General features: G+C 42.0%; 1 protein-coding gene across 2 annotated transcripts in view; it reads left to right on the forward strand.

Moving 5' to 3' along the window:
* The first annotated feature begins 2,052 nt into the window (after positions 1 to 2,052).
* bsnb (bassoon (presynaptic cytomatrix protein) b) overlaps positions 2,053 to 20,194 on the forward strand; it is a 69,439-nt gene continuing 51,297 nt past the window's right edge. For both annotated transcript variants that reach the window (XM_026935386.3, XM_026935387.3), the window contains exons 1-2: positions 2,053 to 2,499; positions 16,026 to 16,329. In XM_026935386.3, coding sequence (XP_026791187.2) covers positions 2,366 to 2,499; positions 16,026 to 16,329 — 438 coding nt within the window. In that variant the 5' untranslated portion in view covers positions 2,053 to 2,365. The remainder of the gene's footprint in view (positions 2,500 to 16,025; positions 16,330 to 20,194) is intronic.

Raw genomic sequence — 20,194 nt, forward strand, 5'->3', positions numbered from 1 at the left:
CAACAGCAACAAAAAAACCCACAAACAGACATGGTGACTGTGATTTCTGAAATTAATTACTCTTTATTTCAGATTATTTTATAAGGGCTAATGAGAATCCTCTGATCCTCCAGGAAATCAAGATCCTGCTGAAATATTTCTAAGAAATGAACAGAAAATCCACCTTGAGAAATTTATAGCCTCTCAGAGTTCCTCCAAGCTTAAAAAAAGATGCAGGCTTGACCCTGCTACAGCAATTGTGTGTGTGTGTGTGTGTGTGTGTGTGTGTGTGTAGGCAGTGAGCTGTTACTCTCTGCATATAAACTGCCAGAACTTAGAATTAATCCTCATCAGACCATAAGTGTGGGTTTGAATGTTTTCAGGTTTAAAAATATATGTATAAATGTAAAATAAATAGAATGAATATCCCAATAAGTTAATGTTATGGAATAGGGTTATAAATATGCAAATAGGTGCAAGATCTAAAAGAAACACAGTGTTATATACAGTACAGTACAGTGTGATGTAGGCATTGTGTAATGATACAGTTCTAACTGGTCCGATATGGTAGCTACAGATGATACGTGGGGTTGTGTGAGTCTGACGTGTTTATTGAGAGCGGTTAGATGTTTTCATGGCGTAGCTCGGCCGAGTGAGCAGCGTGAAGAGCATGTTCTCTTCAGACATGTGCTGTTAACCTCAGACGCCATGGTGGACTCGGATGAACCCTTAATCTGGTTCTTTTTCGGTGGTCACTGTGATCATGGCCTTCTGCTGCGCTGTCCTGACTGTTGATTCTTGATTTTGTGAAGTGGTAGGACATGTTCATGGTGTCTTCACAGGAAACTACACCATTTTTAACACCTAGGCCTAATGACCCCATATGGATCATTTGATTTAAGGTTAAATGAAAGCACAGATTTGTTGCATGGCGTCTTTCTGTGCTTCTCCATTACCTCTCTGATGATTGACAGGGTCTGAATATGAGTCTGTGAAAATCAGCTCATCAGCCATCTATCGACCAGGTTGATCGATGGTCACTGATCAGGTGTGTGTGTGTGTGTGTGTGTGTGGAACTTATTTGCGGTTGTTGCCATCTTTCAGAAAAGTTTCATGACTTTGAGAATGTGCTGCGTGTCTCTTTTCTCTTCTCTCCGTGCAGGTGCTTGTGGGTAAATGGTGTTGATATTACACATCAGAGAGCTTTCTGGAGCAACAGCAGCGTTTAAATCCCTCATGAAGCCTGAGCACAGTCTCAGCACGCCTCACTGACGCCGTGATGAAAGCACAGGACGAGTTTATAACACACAGGCTAACTGACAACTCCTTACAGCACCTGAATTAATAACGCAGCATGAAGGCCTTTTGGAGACACACTGCTGTAACTAATAAGCCGTCGAAAAAAAAAACAGATACCAATTTTGTCCAATTTTTTTTATGTCAGATAACGTGAGTGAAAACAGCAGCGACAAAGAGAGTCAAGATATCTCACACACAAAACACAAGAGCTTAAACAAATCTGATTAAAACACAATACGTAAATAGAATGCAATATACAAGCTACAGAGTACTAAAGTGTCAAGTGATAACTTCCATATATGGATTTAAAGACACGCCCACATTCCCATATATGGTCTTCGATGAGCGCTTTTATTACCATATATGGACTCAATGACATCTTTGATATTCCTGCTGATATACAGACTCAGTTGACTCAACACGCGAATGCTGCAGATTATTATAGATAATATTACTTATAATAATAGTATTAATAATAATATCAAAATGGATAACAGTTATTATTATTATTAACAAATGACAACCTCGTTTTATTTTTAGACACGCCCTTTTTCCTAGTTTCTATTTTCTCTCCTGTGTGTGGGTACATAGGTGTGTGCGTGTGTGTGTGTGTGTGTGTGTATATAGAGCCGGCTCTGCACATCCGGGTCTCTGCGTGGTCAGCTTCAGGTGATCCTATAGGGGCGCTGCGCTCGCGACACCGTGGCTGAGGGAGCGAGCGCGGATCTAGGGCGCGTACGGGCGCGCTCCCGCCTGTTTGCGTGCGCGCCGCCGCTCGGCCCTTCCCGTGCTCCGCCGTTCTGCTCGCTCGTCGCCGGATCGTCGGGTTGTGGTGGTGGTGGTGGTGGTGATGAGGATGATGATGATGATGATGATGATGTGGATGATGATGATGGCGGAAGCGGAGCTGCGCTGACTCTCTCTCTTTCTCTCTCTCTCTCTCTTTCTTTCTCTCTTTTAATTTATTCTCGTTATTCGTCTGTCGGTGGAAAGCCGTCGACCGAACGGGCCGCGCGTGTCTGTCTGTCTGTCTGTCTCTCTCTCTCTCTCTCTGTCTGTCTGTCTGTCTCCCACTCCGTGTCGGTAAATGGGGAACGAGGCGAGCCTCGAGGGAGAGTCTGGCCAGCCGGGAGCCGCTTCCGCTTCAGCACCGCCGCGCGCTGGACAGCTCAGCGAGCCGAGCACCGGAGCGCGCGCTGCACCCGGGCCGGGACCGAACAGGTATGAGCGGCGTTTAAACGCTTTTGTGCGGGAACAGCGGGCTGCACTGCGGCTCTCCCGAGCACACATCTGGGCTTATAACAACACCAACACAACACAACAACAACACAACAACAACAACAACATGAGCGTTAGCTTTTTATTCGAACTGCACTAACAATGATCGTATCATATGGTCAAGTGTCAGTAATGACACCGTGTGCAAAACCTTCACATACCTGCTCTAACTGTGTACAACTGTTTATGATCATACCGCGAGCAGTACTGCTTTATAACAGTATGCAACAATAACATGATCAATGTGCTTTACATTGTAACAGCCTTATCAGCAATGCTACAGCAGTGTAGCTGTCAGTGTAAGTGTGCGCGTGAGTAAGTTGCTCAGTAATAACACTGCTTCATAAGAACAGCAGTGCTTTTAATCGCAACATTCACTTAAACACCAGAACAGTGTCCACTGTGGCTTTAATAAGGGTGTAAATGGGTGTAAGGTTGTCGGTCAGGCTTCTGTGTGATACGATACGATATGATACGATACGATTCCATATGATATGATTTGATTCAATACGATACAACTCCATACAATACAATACGATTCGATATGATTCGATACGATACGATACGATACGATATGATACGATACGATACGATAGAATTTGATATGATACTATTCGATATGATATGATATGATTTAATATGATATGGTACGAATTGATACAATACAAAATGATTCGGTACGATACGATATTTGACGACACTGCTGAATCTGCTACAGTAACAACACTTGACTGGCAGTGTTACGATATTTGATGATACCCAGCGAATCTGCTACAATACGATGTGATACAATTTCAACTCATAATGAATGGATGATTGGATAATTGATTGGATATTTGATGATACCAGTGAATACGAATACCGTATGATACGACATGATTTGATAACACGATTCGATATAGAATCTTCTGATCAATATGCAAATTTGTGAATGATGATGGCTTAGAAAAAGACTGTTTTAAAAGAATCACTATCAAATCACCTTCCCAGCCTGTTCCATTGATCCCAATCATAACTGTAATGGCACAACGGTCAGTTAACTGTACGGTGGATAAAGTTTATATATAGTATCTCTTTTAATGTACACTATTCACAATAACAAGTAATAGACATACAGTACTTTTAATGTAATCAGTATATATATATATATATTTTGCATTTCCACAGTATTGTTGCTTTTCATAAATAGTCGGATTGATACACATTTCATAATAACAACAATGCTTTTACTAACAACATTCAATTAGCCACAGACAGGTAACTGTACCTTCAGGATATTTTAACACATTATCTCGCTTTTAATGCTCCTGCAATGACAATACAGTCAGTAGCTTTTCATACCATAACAATATTGCTAATATAACAGCGTATAATCGCACTGTTTACAGAATAATAACTATATGATTAATACTTTTTGGTCAATACAATATAGCCATTGTGCCTTATTATAACTGCAACATGAATGCTTAGTTTAATATGATTTTTGCAATAAAAAATAAAATATATATGGTTTCCACTTAATAACAGTAACAATGCGGTCAGTAGATTTTGATATAATAATAATAATAATAAGAAGAATAAGAATAAGAATAAGAATACTGATAATGCTTTTAATATAACTGTCTGAAAATCTCTTTTAATAATAACTACATTAACTGTTTACAGTCAGTATTAGGAGTATAAACCTCAGGCTTCCAGGATAATACGCAATAAAATTTAAATTCTTAAGGCAAAGCTTCGATATTTGAGCCCACTGATTCTGCTTGGATACGATGCGACGATATTTGATTTAGAAATCAATATGTGACTAACGTTATTTAGAGAAGACTATTTTAAAAGTATTATTACAAAGTATTATTACAGCTGCGTCACCTCGCTAGCCTGTTAAATTATTTACACATCAGTTTAAAAATATGAATTATTATTTTACACACCAGCTGTCTGTCTTTTTTCAATAATAATCGGTTTATTGTTGTTGCCTCGATTCGTTTCAGTCGTTGCCTTATACATCGATGCATCTGTCAGAATTGTCTGGTAAATATATAACTCTTTTTAAATAACTTTAAAAAGATAAAAAAAAAAGAAAATAAATAATATTCTCAACATACTTTTGATTTAAACGCAATAACAGTAAGGCCAAAATGGCTTTTATTGAAACTCTTTACAATGACAGTACAGTCAGTAAGCTAAATACAGACAGAAATCCTAAATTATTTGCACCCACAACCTGTAAATATGCTCATTTCAGACTAAATTGTCTATCCAAATTGATCACAAAATTAAATTTTACATTTAATTTAAGAACAGACCAAATTAATTAACCCAATTTAAACCTAATAAAACTATAGATAAGTAAAATGATTTTACTTTACAATCTAAAATCTTCCTATTTTTCTCTTTGTAAAGTTTATTTCACATCATGTCTGTGCGATGATGATGCAGGACAGGAGCTGTTGGTTAGCGTGTATGGATATAAGCGTAGCATTCATTCCAGCTCTATAGTATCAATGCTGGCACTGATGAAGATTTTATGAATGTAGTAAATGTGACACACGTGACTACACTGTAATCAGGTTTCGTGCACTTTAATGCTGCGACTCTTTTTGGAGTGACCCAGTAGCAGAAGGTCTGCGCTTTCCAGTCGTGCACTGTTTAAAAGCTGGTAGAAAAGCGACTGCGAGTGAAACGATTGCGTGTGAGCAGAATCCGGCACACGGCAGCTACGTGACGACGTCACACTGAGAGACTTCACTATGGAGCTCACTTCCTGATAAAAGTCAACAAACGTGGATGTGATGCAAATCTTTCACAAATCCTTCGCAAATCTCCAACACAAATTTCCTACAAGTCTTACGTTTTCACTACAAATTCAAATTTACGTCTTTACAGTACACATTTTTGAATTAATTGTTGGAATTAAGAAATCATGCATCTACACATTTCCTTTTACAAATTCTACACTGATGAATCAGCAGCAACGCAGCCGTACCATTGTAACATTTTGAGGGGGCGGAGCCAAGTGGTTGGCTAGAGAAAGCTCAGTAGGCGGGGCTAAAAGCTAAAATTTTTATGAATTGTGGCTATAAAGAGTCCAAGCTCTTCACGCAAAGTGTTAATGTTAATGTGTAGAGCCCAAATGCAATTAAACGATTCAGTGATGTGTGAATTAAACATTTGATTTATGATTATTCACGCCATATTTGTAGCTGAAACTTGTAGCCGTAGTATGTTTTATTAATTCACGTTTCAGTATTGTGTGCATTAAATGTCAGAATATAAGCGATTATCGGTACACACCTGTTGGCATAATAAAGCGAGCTGTGTGTGTGATACGGCCGGTCAGTGTGAGGCGTGATGAAACGCTGCTGCATTAACTATTGATAAAATTATGATGAGGAGCCATTTGTTACACATGCAAGTGAAGAATCTTCCCGTTTCTTTCTCTCTCTCTCTCTTTCTCTCTCTCTCTCTCTATTTGTCTCGCTCTCTCTCCCACACACACATGTTCATGTCCATGTGCCTGTTTTTTGATTTCTTTACCTCGCCTCGAGCTCATTCTCTCTCATTCCCTCTTTTGCTAGAAAGCAGACAGAAGAATCGGGGTTTAAAGCGAGCATCAAACATTTCATCGCCATTGTCATTCTTCATCTCTCGCTCACTTTCTCCTTCTCTCCATCTGTCCTTCTCTGTCTCTTTTATTTTCTCTGTCTCATCCTCTCTTTCTCGCTCTCTTTCTCTGTGCAGAGAAAAAATGTTCTGTTCATGTTTCTCTGCATGATCCTGCTGAAACACTATCTCTCCACTGAGTGTATAGCTGCCGCCCTGAGAATATGTATGTGTGTGTGTGTGTGTGTGTGAGAGAGAGAGAGAGAGAGAGAAAGGGTGAGAGGCCCATTGACAGGCAGGAGGCAGATTTCACGGATCACCAGGTTTTCCCACGAGCCTGGACCATCAGGTCTCTCGTCCGGCTCCGGCTCACGCTAACTCACATCATGTTTAATCTGAAATACACAATTCTAATACTCACCACACCCCCTCTTTAATAAACACACACACACATACACACACACTCTGTGTTGGAACAAATGAGCAGCTCTGTGATGAAGGGGGATTATGGCGCCGCTTAGACCCCTGTAGCCACAGACGCTCCCACGTGTGCTCAGATGCGTCTCCTGTTAGCTGGACTGAAACCAGATTGCTGTATCATGCATCATAACAGAGACTGTCTTTTGGTGTTGTAGTCAAGACGCTATCGTCAAGACAATTCCAAGACCAGGAGTAGCCGAGAGTGAATCAAGTCTTAAGCAGTCAAGGCCAAGTCAAGATCGAGCCTAAATAAAAGCGAGACCGAGTCAAGATCAAGATCATCATCGACCATCAAATCTTTCCTTCAGCTAGTTGGCTTCATCTGTGCATTGTAGTCTCTTTTCTAGAAGAAGGAATTACTTCTTGTCAAACATTTTGCATGTTAAAAAGGAAAGACAACTCAAACATTACTCTTACAAACTACTGGTCGGGACCAAGATCATATTTAGCAGGACCAATGCCCATGTCTGAGTGAGTACAGAAGACATCTCGAGACTGGGCTGGAGTCCTACAGTCCTAGTTGCCACATGCTTGTCTTCGGCACTGCGTTTTATCTCCACAAAATCCAAGAATGGCACCAACTTTGGCAGCTGATCTTTAGAAAGCGCTAGTTAGCTAGTCTTTACAGCATCACGCTCATGTGCCCAAGAGCCTAACTAGGAAAATCCTAGCTAACTGTTCTGTGTTTCCAGGGTTTTATCTTCCCAGGACCCTACATTCACATGGATCTATGTTTCCAAGGCCCTAATGTCCAGGTTTCCTACATTCCCAAGGTCCTGTGTTCCTCTTTTAAGGAGCTATTTTAGGCCATATCTTCCCTTATTCAGTCATCTCTGTACAGTTGTCAAAGAGACCAAACCAGTGGTGACAGGAGATAAATGAACTCACCTTCTGTTTGATATGTGTTGGAGTTGGATCATGTGACAATCACGGGCCAATCACAGGACGACAGACCTCAGCATTTAATATCCATTTTCCTCATTTCCTTTGGTCAGTGTTGTGAGACAGAACTTTAGTGACACCATGATCACAGTCATAACCTTAGAAAGACTTAGTATGAATTTCCTTAAAGAACTTAATGAGCTGAGGAAACATCCTGTCCTGGGAAGCGCCATGAGCACTGCTCAAAAGATACCTGCCTTCCTAGCCTCCCTCCTAGTTTGTTAGTTATTGGATCATGTGACAGTCAGGAGCCAATCACAGTATGAGAGACATCAGCTGTTCATCCACACTACTATGCAAAAATTGTGCTGGAAAATGTTTTTTTGTTTGTTTGTTTGTTTAAATATGTGTTTGTGGCAATGGAAAATGTTCTTTCAGAGTGGACGGATGGCCAAAACACAGAAAACCAGATGTCTTTGATTGGTCGTAATATAATGCGTAATAAATATGGTGGTTTATCAGCTATCTGATTGGTCAAAATGAGATGATTGAGACGTATTTGAAGCAAATGCATTAGGCTGAGTAGATAGTGGTGTTCTGTGCATGACTGTGAAGTCTCAGTCTGGAGAAAGAGAGAGAGAGGGAGAGAGAGGAAGAGCAGGAGATATAGAGAGCAGAAAAAAGAGAAGAGAGGAATTGATGGTGTATTTCCTCATAGACGGAGAAAGGACATCCAAACATCATGCTGATAAAAGAGCCTGTTTCATAATGAGACCGCAATCGAATAAAGGTGCGTCCATGAGCTCTGGGGCTTTCTCTCTTTCTCTCTTACTCTATCACACTCTCTCTCTCTCTTACACTCTCTCTCTGTCTCTCTCGCTCTCTATTTTTCTGTCATCTCTCATGGTCACGCTTTCTGGCCTCCATCGAGCCCTTTTTTTACTCGACTAACACTTGGTCGGATCGAGTCCCATCTGAGTGAAGTCACCCTGAACAGGCGTATAGCGACATGTCTGTTGGTAAAGTGAGATGAAAGACACTCACACATTCATACACACACACACACACACACACACACGATGAGGTGTGAAACAGGACCCAGAGGGATATACTGTTTTTCACACGCTTCGGTTTTCAGTTTAAATTGCTACCCACAAGTCCACTGTATGCACACAGGCCACGCCTCCTTCATTGAGACTGATAAGCAAACAGGCCACACCTCCTTCACTGAGACTGATAAGCACACAGACCACGCCTCCTTCACTGAGACTGATAAGCACACAGGCCACGCCTCCTTCACTGAGACTGATAAGCACACAGGCCACGCCTCCTTCACTGAGACTGACAAGCACACAGGCCACGCCTCCTTCATTGAGACTGACAAGCACACAGGCCACGCCTCCTTCATTGAGACTGACAAGCACACAGGCCACGCCTCCTTCACTAAGACTGACAAGCACACAGGCCACGCCTCCTTCACTAAGACTGACAAGCACACAGACCACGCCTCCTTCACTGAGACTGCTAAGCACACAGGCCACGCCTCCTTCACTGAGACTGACAAGCACACAGACCACGCCTCCTTCATTGAGACTGACAAGCACACAGGCCACGCCTCCTTCACTGAGACTGATAAGCAAACAGGCCACGCCTCCTTCACTGAGACTGACAAGCACACAGACCACGCCTCCTTCACTGAGACTGATAAGTAAACAGGCCACACCTCCTTCACTGAGATCAATAGGCACACAGGCCACACCTCCTTCACTGAGACTGATAAGCACACAGGCCACGCCTCCTTCACTAAGACTGACAAGCACACAGGCCACACCTCCTTCACTGAGACTGACAAGCACACAGGCCACGCCTCCTTCACTGAGACTGATAAGCAAACAGGCCACGCCTCCTTCACTAAGACTGACAAGCACACAGGCCACACCTCCTTCACTGAGACTGATAAGCAAACAGGCCACGCCTCCTTCACTGAGACTGATAATCACAGAGACCTTTATACACCAGGACAACCCTAACTTTCTCTCCCTCTTTTACACACACACACACACACACACACACCTCTCTCTCTCAGGTCTGTTATTGACTCAGTTATATATCAGGTAGAAATGAGTCTCTGGAGAGCAAGCTAGTGCGACTTCTCTCCAGCTCTATTTTTCCTGCTCAGCTCAGACCCCTGACGATAATAACTCGCAGCCGATATCTGGACTCCTCGGCCGTGCGTGAAACACTAGCCTGCATTTCCATGAATGCAGGAGCAGAAGCACTCTGGAGGGTCTTTTAAAGATTGATTCAGCTGCTCCGGCTCTGTGCCGCTCATGTGGATCTGTAAATCATGAGCATGAAATCTCGGCATGCTTTTGTGCAACAGAAGCTAGTATGCTAGCCAAGTCGAACACCGCCGAATATCAAAAAGCAATCAAGCCACGATTGTGTCACGCAGCTCGAAACAAATTAGCGGAGTGTTTGCTAATTGCATGAGAGCCGTGATTCAGCTCATAAAGCAGTCAGTCATGGAGGGGGCATAGTGCTGTTCAATACACCGATTATTTATGCAAAATCTGAATGTGCAACAAACAAAAAAAAAGCAGAAATGTTAAAAATGACAGAAATGATTCTGCTTGTCTCGAAGGATAAAAAAAAAAGACTCAATAAAAGCTAACAGAAGAAGACTGTTAGAAAAAAATCTGCAAATGTACAGGAGTTGTTTTTTTGTGGCCTAAAATTGAATCCACTCTGTCACTGTGTGTCAAACAAACAACATGTCCACTATTCCAGTGGTTAAACAACGTGAGAACAATGTTGCTAGGCAACTACGACGTCTAAAGGCAGAGGTTAAACTAACTAATAATGAATTAGCTGTCTAGTACGTAGCTGTTAAGTCTTCTGTATGGACAACTTAAAGACAAAACCATCACAAACATAACCTGTGTGGTTGTATATGCTAGCTAAAGCAATATGCTAGCTAAAGTTATTTTGTGTAAACCAGACAGAAAACACTGGATGCTAAGCACATGAATGCTAGCTGCAAGTTTTTGATATACACATTATTTTATTACATGCAAATCAACTGTTCTTGTTCTTTTGACATAAGAAGTCAAGCAAACTATATTTTTGAAGTGGTTAAAATGTGAGAAAACTGTTGTTCGGCAACTAAGAAGTATAAAGTATAGAGGTTAAACCCACTAATAGTCGAGGCTGAGGATTTAGCTAGCTGTTAAGTCTTTTATACAGACAACTGTAATACACAGAGACTTGTTGGTAAATTACTAAGCGAAGATTCAGCCTGTAAATGCACTTAGCATCGACTGCTAACACAACTACTGGTGCGTTCTGCCATACTGAGATACGCCAGCTTCGCCAGTTGACTCGTAAACTTGTGTAGAACTGTCAGAATATTTCAACTTTTGAAGTCTTGACGATTCCTTGCTGTTATTTTACCAGAAACGTGGCTAGCGATTTAGCCAGCTAGCAAATAGCTAACAATAGAATAGCAATCGCAATAGAAACAAGACCGAGTCGTCAGAAACATCAATGTTTCCTCAGACATGTTGGTAAATTACTAAAAAAAGTTTTCTCGACCAAACGACCAAAGGCATGCATGTGTGTGTGTGTGTGTGTGTGTGTGTGTGTGTGTGTGAGGGAAAGAATTTTGTTTAGAAGTTGACACTTCACATTACTTATTCATACTGACAACCCTGTTCTTAGCTAGATCGCTGTAGCTTATTCATCTCACTAGCTAACGGTGAATTAGCGTAAATCTGACAGTGATGCTAAACACTCGTGACTGCTAGCTACATGTTTTCAACAACGTAGCTAACTTTACATTTTATTTTATTACACACTAAAAGACTGTGCTCTTTTTTTGACATGGGGAAGTCAAACAACATGCTCACCATTCAAGTGGTTAAAAATGTGGGAACACTGTTGCTGAGCAGCTAGCTAATAATCGTAGCTGAGGATTTATCTAGCTAGCATGTAGCTGTTAACTCGTTTATAAAGACAATTAAAAGATAAAACTGTCAGAAACCTCAGCTGTGCTGTTGTAGCTTGTAGCTTCAACATGCTAGCTAAAGGTGATTAGCTTTGCTAAACACACACACAGGTGACTGCTAGCTACATTGTGTGTGGAAGTGGAAGTAGAAGTGTTTATGATGTATATTTTGTAAGATCCCATCATTTGAAGAGAGAGAGAGAGAGAGAGAGAGTGTGTGTGTGTGTGTGAGAGAGAGAGAGAGAGAGAGAGACAGAGTGTGTGAGTGAGTGTGTGTGTGTGTGTGTGTGTGTGTGCAACTTTCAGACTGCCACACGCTGGTGTTTGCATCTGATCTGAAGCTGCACTGAAACTTTTAGACGACAGGTGAGGTGACAAGCAGAGTGAGCAAAATCCCCTACACACACACACACACACACACACACACACACACACACACACACTGTTCTGACTCACTGACGCTGTCAGAATTACTTTTTTGATTCTCGCTCACTTTAGTCCTGTCTGAAATCAATCAGACAGGCTTGTGTGTGTATGTTGTGTGTGTTTTGTGTGTGTGTGTGTGTGTGTGTGTGTGTATTGTGTATGTTTGACTCAGTTCTCTAATTGCTTTGCTAATCCAAACCATTGCGCTTTCATGGAACAAACACAGTCTGTTTGTTCGTCTGTGTAGCGACGATAAATCACCCGTAGTGACCAGGAACACACACACACAGACTCACACACACACACACACACACACACTCACACACACACAGAAAGATCTGCAGGCTCTGTGGGAACTCTGAGCTAAGAGATACCTGCTGTGTTTTCAGTACTTTTAATTGAAAAGGAGAGAGAAGAATATTGAGAAAGACAGAAGCAGGTTTGACATCAGCGCCGCCGGAGAGATTTTCACTCGTTTAAACCTCTGAGATTGTGAACAAACACAAAAACACAAATACACTCTGAAAGACAGAGAGTTATATTACATTTTATTTTATTGTGTACTATATACACACACACACACACACACACACACAGACTTTATGAGAAACATTCTTCCTTTACATTAAAAAGTGCATAAATATCATTAAAGTGTTCTTTAGAAACCGGTATCTTGACAGATATTATTTCATTCCTCTGGTGTTATTCTCAGCGGGTTTCCCATAATGCACTGTAAACATATGGATATGGGCGTGGCCTGTGCATCATTGAACATGAAATGGCGGCCAAAATATATAATATATACATATAACCGTTCAAAATGTAATAAATATTGTATTAAACCCAATAAGTATTACTTTCTTTTGCATGCTAACATTGTTAAAAAGAAATTTCAGACATATAATTAAGAAAAAACTAATAAAACTCCCCCTTGGCTTGGAATTCCTACTCGGAAAGCCGGGAATGTCTCCTCGACCGCTCGACAAACAGTATAACGCTGTATGTCAGAACGGCCGCTCGCTCCGTCGACAGTAAATAAAATATCACTTCACTGCTTTTAATGAGTGTGTAGAGGTATTTACGTTAATAGATTAATCAACACAGATGCATTAGTTGGTTAAATCTGCAACGCTGACCGTACAGTTCGCTGTTTTGAGAAAGTAAATACATCATAAACTCGTGATCAGTAACGTTAGCTAGCTAAATTGTTGCTAACAAAACACATGCTGTCATGATGGCGTCCATGTTTTTTCCCCACTTTGTAGCTTGAATGTGCAAAGCTCGAAATCTGCCGTCATTCTGAGTTAAATCGAATGCAGCCTTCAGCTCAGAGAGGAACACGTTACAGAATCGGCGGACGTCAGCAGTGCCGGAGAACCGGGCTGTGGAAATTACTGGCTTTACAGAGTTATAACTAATTTGCACAGAATTAAAAGAAATCTCAGTTCCAATATGGCGAGCGGATCTCTGCCTCTGCATCGTGAAACTACACGGGAAATGAATGATCACCTGTAGGTCTATCATAGTGACAAACTAGTGACTGATTCATTTCAGAGAGTCGAATGATTCAAAACATTTAGATCTTCATCACATCCAACACTAATTAACATGCGCTCCAACACAAGTGTGTATTACGCACGCGTGAAAGTAATGTGCGGTAGACAGTGGTGGATGGTCGGACTGTTTAAAAATTCACACAGCATGTGTGGAAAGACAAAGCACAAAAATAAATAACCAGCTGCAGCAAAAAGTACAAGAATTTTAGAAGAAATCCATTTTAGAAGAAAAAACACAGCCTCATGGTTGAGCCGGGATTTAATTTTCTGAAGCCGCGTTAACTGCGCTGGTATGGTGGTTGAAATGAAGCGACTGAAAATCATATTTGTACATTTCACATCCAATTTTATTTATTTTAAGGTTGGGCGAACGCAGCTGCCAGATCTGAATGCGTTCAGCACACGTTTCTCTCCAAACCTGATGAAATCGCCTTCATGCTCGATTTCAGCTCCCGGCTGCCTCCCTTTTTCATTCCTGCTCGTTCTGTCGCCGCCGTTTTCCCGCTGAGTCACTCTTCTTCATGGAAAAATGGTGATTTCAGCCGTGGAGAGCCGGCACGCCTTACATGCCTGTGCCTTTCTTCTGTACAGCCCTAATCTCGCTTTGATGTTTCATTATCTCTTGTTGTGGATCTCAAATAATCTGTGTTTACTCGTGTCTGAGATGAAGCACTGAGCACATGCTCCTACACCCGGCCTTCCTGTCACACCTGAATGCAAATGTTCCAGGGCCAATAACATGAAGCCCCTCACTGCTGTGTATGAGTGTGTGTGTGTGTGTGTGCCCTGGCTGTCGGTTAAGCACAGAAATGTGGCTTGTATTGATAGATTAATTAAGTCTCTGTCACCTTTTAAGTTCTCAGAGTGACGTGTAGGAGCTACAGGAGAGCTTTAATAGCAGCAAACATGACAAACTGTAACATACGCAGGCTAAGTTTAAGCAGTCAGTTATGTTATTTCACGTTGTAATAAACAAAAAATGGTTTTATTTGATAAAAGTAAATCTAATTTAGTTAATTGATTCTCTGATTCTGCTTAAAGTGATGTTGATTCAGTACACACGCTCGCTAACTGTGGAGAATTAAACTAATTTAATATTTAAAGTTTTTCTGATTCGTGACAGTAATTTTTGCATTGTGTTGAATAAAAGTGCTTCTAATACCGAAAACACGTGCAAATACCGAAAACACTTGCAAATACCGAAAACACGTGCAAATACTGAAAACACGTACAAACGCAGAAAACACGTGCAATTACAGAAAACACGTGCAGATACCGAAAACACTTGCAAATACAGAAAACACGTGCAAATACCGAAAACACGTGCAAATACAGAAACACGCGCAATTACAGAAAACACGTGCAAATACAGAAAACACGTGCAAATACAGAAAACACGTACAAATACCGAAAACACGTGCAAATACAGAAAACACGTACAAATACCGAAAACACGTGCAAATACAGAAAACACGTGCAAATACAGAAAACACGTGCAAATACCGAAAACACGTGCAAATACAGAAAACACGTGCAAATACCGAAAACACGTGCAAATACAGAAAACACGTGCAAATACAGAAAACACGTACAAATACCGAAAACACGTGCAAATACAGAAAACACGTGCAAATACAGAAAACACGCGCAATTACAGAAAACACGTGGAAATACAGAAAACATGTGCAAATACAGAAACGATGCAATAAGCCAAAAACACAGCAGGCATTGTTTACAGCAAAACGGAAATGTTTCCCAGGGACGTTTGATGCAAACACCTAGAGGTTCTTCCTGAAACCTGAAAAAGTGTCTAAGTTTTACGTGCGGTTAGCTTGACCGTGGTTTCAGGAAGAGCAACTGTTAAAACAACCTCTACGTGTTTCCGTTAACTGATACTTCAGTGAATAAAAATGGTTCATGATTCTTTAGCTTTGGTGAACAAAAGCTATTCTGATTCAGCACACTGCTTTTCTGAATGAATAAAATGATTCATATTACACATGATTCTGATTCAGTATACTGATTCCCAGAGTCTGTTGAAGAAAAGTGACTCTGATTCAGTAGACTGATTCCCTGAGTCTGTTGAAGAAAAGTGACTCTGATTCAGTAGACTGATTCCCTGAGTCTGTTGAAGAAAAGTGACTCTGATTCAGTAGACTGATTCCCAGAGTCTGTTGAAGAAAAGTGATTCTGATTCAGTAGACTGATTCCCAGAGTCTGTTGAAGAAAAGTGACTCTGATTCAGTAGACTGATTCCCTGAGTCTGTTGAAGAAAAGTGACTCTGATTCAGTAGACTGATTCCCAGAGTCTGTTGAAGAAAAGTGATTCTGATTCAGTAGACTGATTCCCAGAGTCTGTTGAAGAAAAGTGACTCTGATTCAGTAGACTGATTCCCTGAGTCTGTTGAAGAAAAGTGACTCTGATTCAGTAGACTGATTCCCTGAGTCTATTGAAGAAAAGTGATTCTGATTCAGTTCCTGATTTCCATTTTGTTTCTTGTTCTTTCTTACAGCACCCAAGGCAAACCCACGCACACAGACCCCAGTAATGGGCCCAAGCCGGGGGGGTCGGTCGGCGGCGGCCCCGATCAGAGCCAGTCTCCCCGTAAGAGCCCTCAAGGGGACGCGGGCGGCCCTAAATCGCCCTACTCTGTGCCGCAGATTGCCCCAATGCCCAGCAGTAAGCTGTGCCCGGTGTGTAAAACAGCCGACCTGACGGGCGTCACAGACGGACAGCCGAACTGCAACACGTGCACGCAGTGTCGCGCCACAGTGTGTAACCAGTGCGGCTTCAACCCCAACCCACACCTCACAGAGGTAAGAGTTCAGCAGCTATAAACGTGTTCTCTATGTAAGTTTCCTTGGAGGCCAAACTTTAATTGTCATCCCTTCACGATTAACACTGGCCGAGCGTTGAAGAAGTCGGGCTCGTCTTGTCACTTGTTAGCGCTGTCTGGTGATTCTGCTAATGTGGAATATAAATGATGTAAAGACTACTGAGTCACAAAGAGTGGTGTAGCTGAGACTGGACAAAGAGAGAGAGAGAGAGAGAGAAATAAAGAGCCTGACAGATAACAGATAGAGAGAAAGAGTGAGGATGACAGAGGAAAAAAGATAAAGAGCCTGCTGAGTGTGACCTCGGTGCTCACCGGAGGAAATATGGCCGCTGCTCTGGAGAGCAACAGGGAAATAGAGATGGTGATCGATGTGTTATGTGTATTAAACAGTGCTACTCGAGTTCCTTTGTGCCTCAGTCACCACATTGTCTGACTGTCTCTGTGTCAAAAAGACCCTCGACACGCATCGCTTTCTGGACGCCATTTACGTTCAACATACATCCAAACCTTCAGTGAGATAACGTGCGTGATTAGTGCATGCTAGTTTAATGGGGTTAGCATGAAATGTCCTGAGCTAGTAGCTGGCAGCAATTCCATCTCAGAGAACTCTTGAAAAATCCGGATGTAGCATTACACTGTGAAGTCGCATTACTTTAGCAACCGAGTCTCAGACTCAGAAGCTCCGCCCACTGGCTTATTAAATATTCTACAATCATCCTGTGTTCATTCTAGTGAGCGAGCAAGCGACACGGAGCTGCAGTTTCACTAAAAGAAACTAAATTGAGTTAGACAGTGCCGAGAAATAGGTTTAATAGTTTTAGAACTCTTTTCTAATACTGAACACACACACACAAATTTGTATCGCCCTCACACATACGCCATCGCATGTTCTTTCACTCCCAGTCAAAATTCATGTCCACTTGATTATGTCCTGCCATTAAACACACAACAACACACAAACACACAGCAACACACACACACACAGTGACGGAGTGAGAGAGAGAGTGAGGCGTCTGTGGTTATGTGTGTGACAGATGAGGATGGAAGAAGACAGAACGGCTCTGAGAGAGAGAGAGAGAGAGAAAGGGGTAATTAGGATGAGAGAAGATGGGAAGGAGGAGAAGTACAAAGAGAGGGGGGACTGGTAAAGGAAACAGAATGAGTGAGAAAAGAGAGGAAGAGAGAGTAGGTGTGAGAGAGAAAGAAAGAAAAGAAATCGAAATTTGGGGTAAAAGAGATGGATGATATTAAAATTTGATATTTAGTGGGTGGAGAAAGAGAGAGAGAGAGAGAGAGAAAGAGGAGGAGATCTGCATAAGATCTGCAAAGGGACGTCAGGAAAAGCGCAAAGAGGAGGAGAGATAGGGTTAAAAAGTGAAAGAATGGAGAGAGAGAGAGAGAGAGAGAGAGAGAGAGAGAGAGAGATGCGGATACACTTCAGTGGTCTCCTCTACAGCATGCAGCACCTCGAGCACTCAGCCATCGGGCCAGTCTCTATTTATAGATCTTCCTGCAATCCTCCACCACTCCAAGAGAGAGAGAGAGGGAGAGAGAGAGAGAGGGAGAGGGAGGGGAAAAGAAGGATGGATGTAGTAAGAGAGACAGAGTGTGAAAGGGGTAATTAGGACGAGAGAAGATGGGAAGGTGGAGAAGGGCAAAGAGAGATGAGGGGGCTGGTACAGAATCGAGAAATGAGAGAGAGAGAGAGAGAGAGAGAGAAAGAAAGAAAGAAAGAACATACGACAGCAGTTTCTAACATTTTAGAACCACGCTGAGAATTCGTCACATAATTTTGAACTATTTTTGAAAATTCATTCAGGCACTTTTCTTTATCTGACCAATCAGAGACCAGAATTTGATCATGTGACTATTTTCACTCGTCAGGATTTGTTTCAATCAAGAACAGGCCACCATCGAATTTCCTTCGACTCGAACTGGTGGATGGATCAGCTTTAAGGCTTTGTACTGAAATTCAGGCAAAATGAAAAAGATGTATGAAGTGAAAGAGAAAAACGAGAGATATCTAGGATGAGAGAAGACGGAAGAGGAGATCTGACATGGATATGGACGCTCACCCCGCTTCTCTGCGTGTCTGTTGTGCGTTATCGTCCCGGCTGCTTTCGGCCAATAAGAACACCCTGTTTTGCATAGATATAAAAAAAGAAATAAAGGATTATTGTTTAAATGATATAACATGATAAATGTATATGATAGTGATGAAATAAAGTCTGATTTTTACAAACACGCTGCGTTTTGCATCTAAGCTGCAGAATCAGTCATAAGACTGGCAGCAGGAAGTGAGCATGGAGCCATCTGGACTGCGCACACACACACACACACACACACACACACACACACACACGCCATCCCACACTCACAAACAGAACACTGCCAGTCCTTGAGAGATCTTCTTCCCACCTTCAGTGCTGGTGTCTTGGCAGGACCTTCACCGGATCCTCACTCAGTGGCTGTTAGGAGGGTGTGTGTGTGCTTTTGTGTGTGTGTGTGTGTGTGTGTGTGTGTGTTTGGGGGGGGGAGTGTCTTTGATTCGTGGTTGTGGGGGCATTTATTTTTCAAGCAGGGGCAAATTATACCCCTCATCCTAACAGTCCACTGGTGACAATCAAGAATGTCATGCTCACACCAGAAGTGTCAGTGAAGCTCGGAGACCTCTTATTAGACACTGGCTAGGGCTCGAAGGAGCTGTTCATGAAAAATCGTCGCACACGACGTCTCCTCGCTCTGAAGTGATGCTGCATTTGACTTAACCCAGTTAACCCAGTGGGAAGCCTGAACTAGGAATTTCGTAATGTCTGAGCGTTCAAACTGCAAAGTTAGAAAAACGGACGCCTCCATAAACCGCACAGATGATGGCGTGAGCAGCCTTGCTGACATGACGTTATACTCTGAACTTGGATTTGAGGAGACCTTCCCGTCTTTCCGAGTAGGAGCTGAGTGGGTGTTTCCTTTGTTTTTTTTCCTTTGTCGGAAATTCCGAGTTATGAGCTTTAGTTGAAGACAGCATAAAAAAAGTTTGATGTAATTCGACACTCTTCTGAAGATTTTTCTACTTTGGAAGCTCCGCTGTGATTTAAAAAAAAAAAAGCACTGATGGCAGCACTTTTTAAAAATTCCCACATGATTCCATGTAAAACATGCGCTGACTGCTGAGAAAAAAAAAAGACTAGTGTGAAAGAAGGCTCTGACGCATGTCTCGACTACATATGGGATAAATGGGACATTGTGGACGTTTGAACATTTGAACTGTTTCTTCCTCTGACACACCTAATAGATCAGACAACTTGTCAGAAATGAAAGAACAAAAGAGGAAGAAGAGAATAAAGCACCAAATGCTTCCATGGCACCAAAGCTCAAGACCTGACAATCCCTTTACACGGTGCTGTTATCCGTGTGAGACTGTTCATCCGGTGATGATGAGTGGTGAAGTGGTGTAGTGTAGTGAGGGTGTGTGTTGGTTTGGAGCACGGCAGGTGGTTCACGGTGATAAATATCAATTAGACACTGATGTCAAGACGCCTGCGACCTCTCGATTTGTGGCTGTTTAAATTAAAATCCTTTTCCCTTTAACGAAGGACGGGTTACACGCGGCGTTTGTTCTGTCTCTGCTCTCTCACCTCCGTGTTGAACCTGTTAATGAAATGAGGTTCAGCTTATGCACTTGTTTTCCGGTCTTTCATCCGAAGCGACTTGCAGGTGAATCAGAATCCAATCTGAGCATGGAGCTGAGCACTCGACGGTTAAGGGTCTTAATAACGAGACAAATAATTACGGATTAGCAGCTCTCTGCCAGTTCTGCAATTGGGTCTTATAGCCACACGGCGTTT

The sequence above is a fragment of the Pangasianodon hypophthalmus genome, chromosome 20 (genome assembly GCF_027358585.1).
Source record: "Pangasianodon hypophthalmus isolate fPanHyp1 chromosome 20, fPanHyp1.pri, whole genome shotgun sequence".
NCBI classification, from domain to species: domain Eukaryota; kingdom Metazoa; phylum Chordata; class Actinopteri; order Siluriformes; family Pangasiidae; genus Pangasianodon; species Pangasianodon hypophthalmus.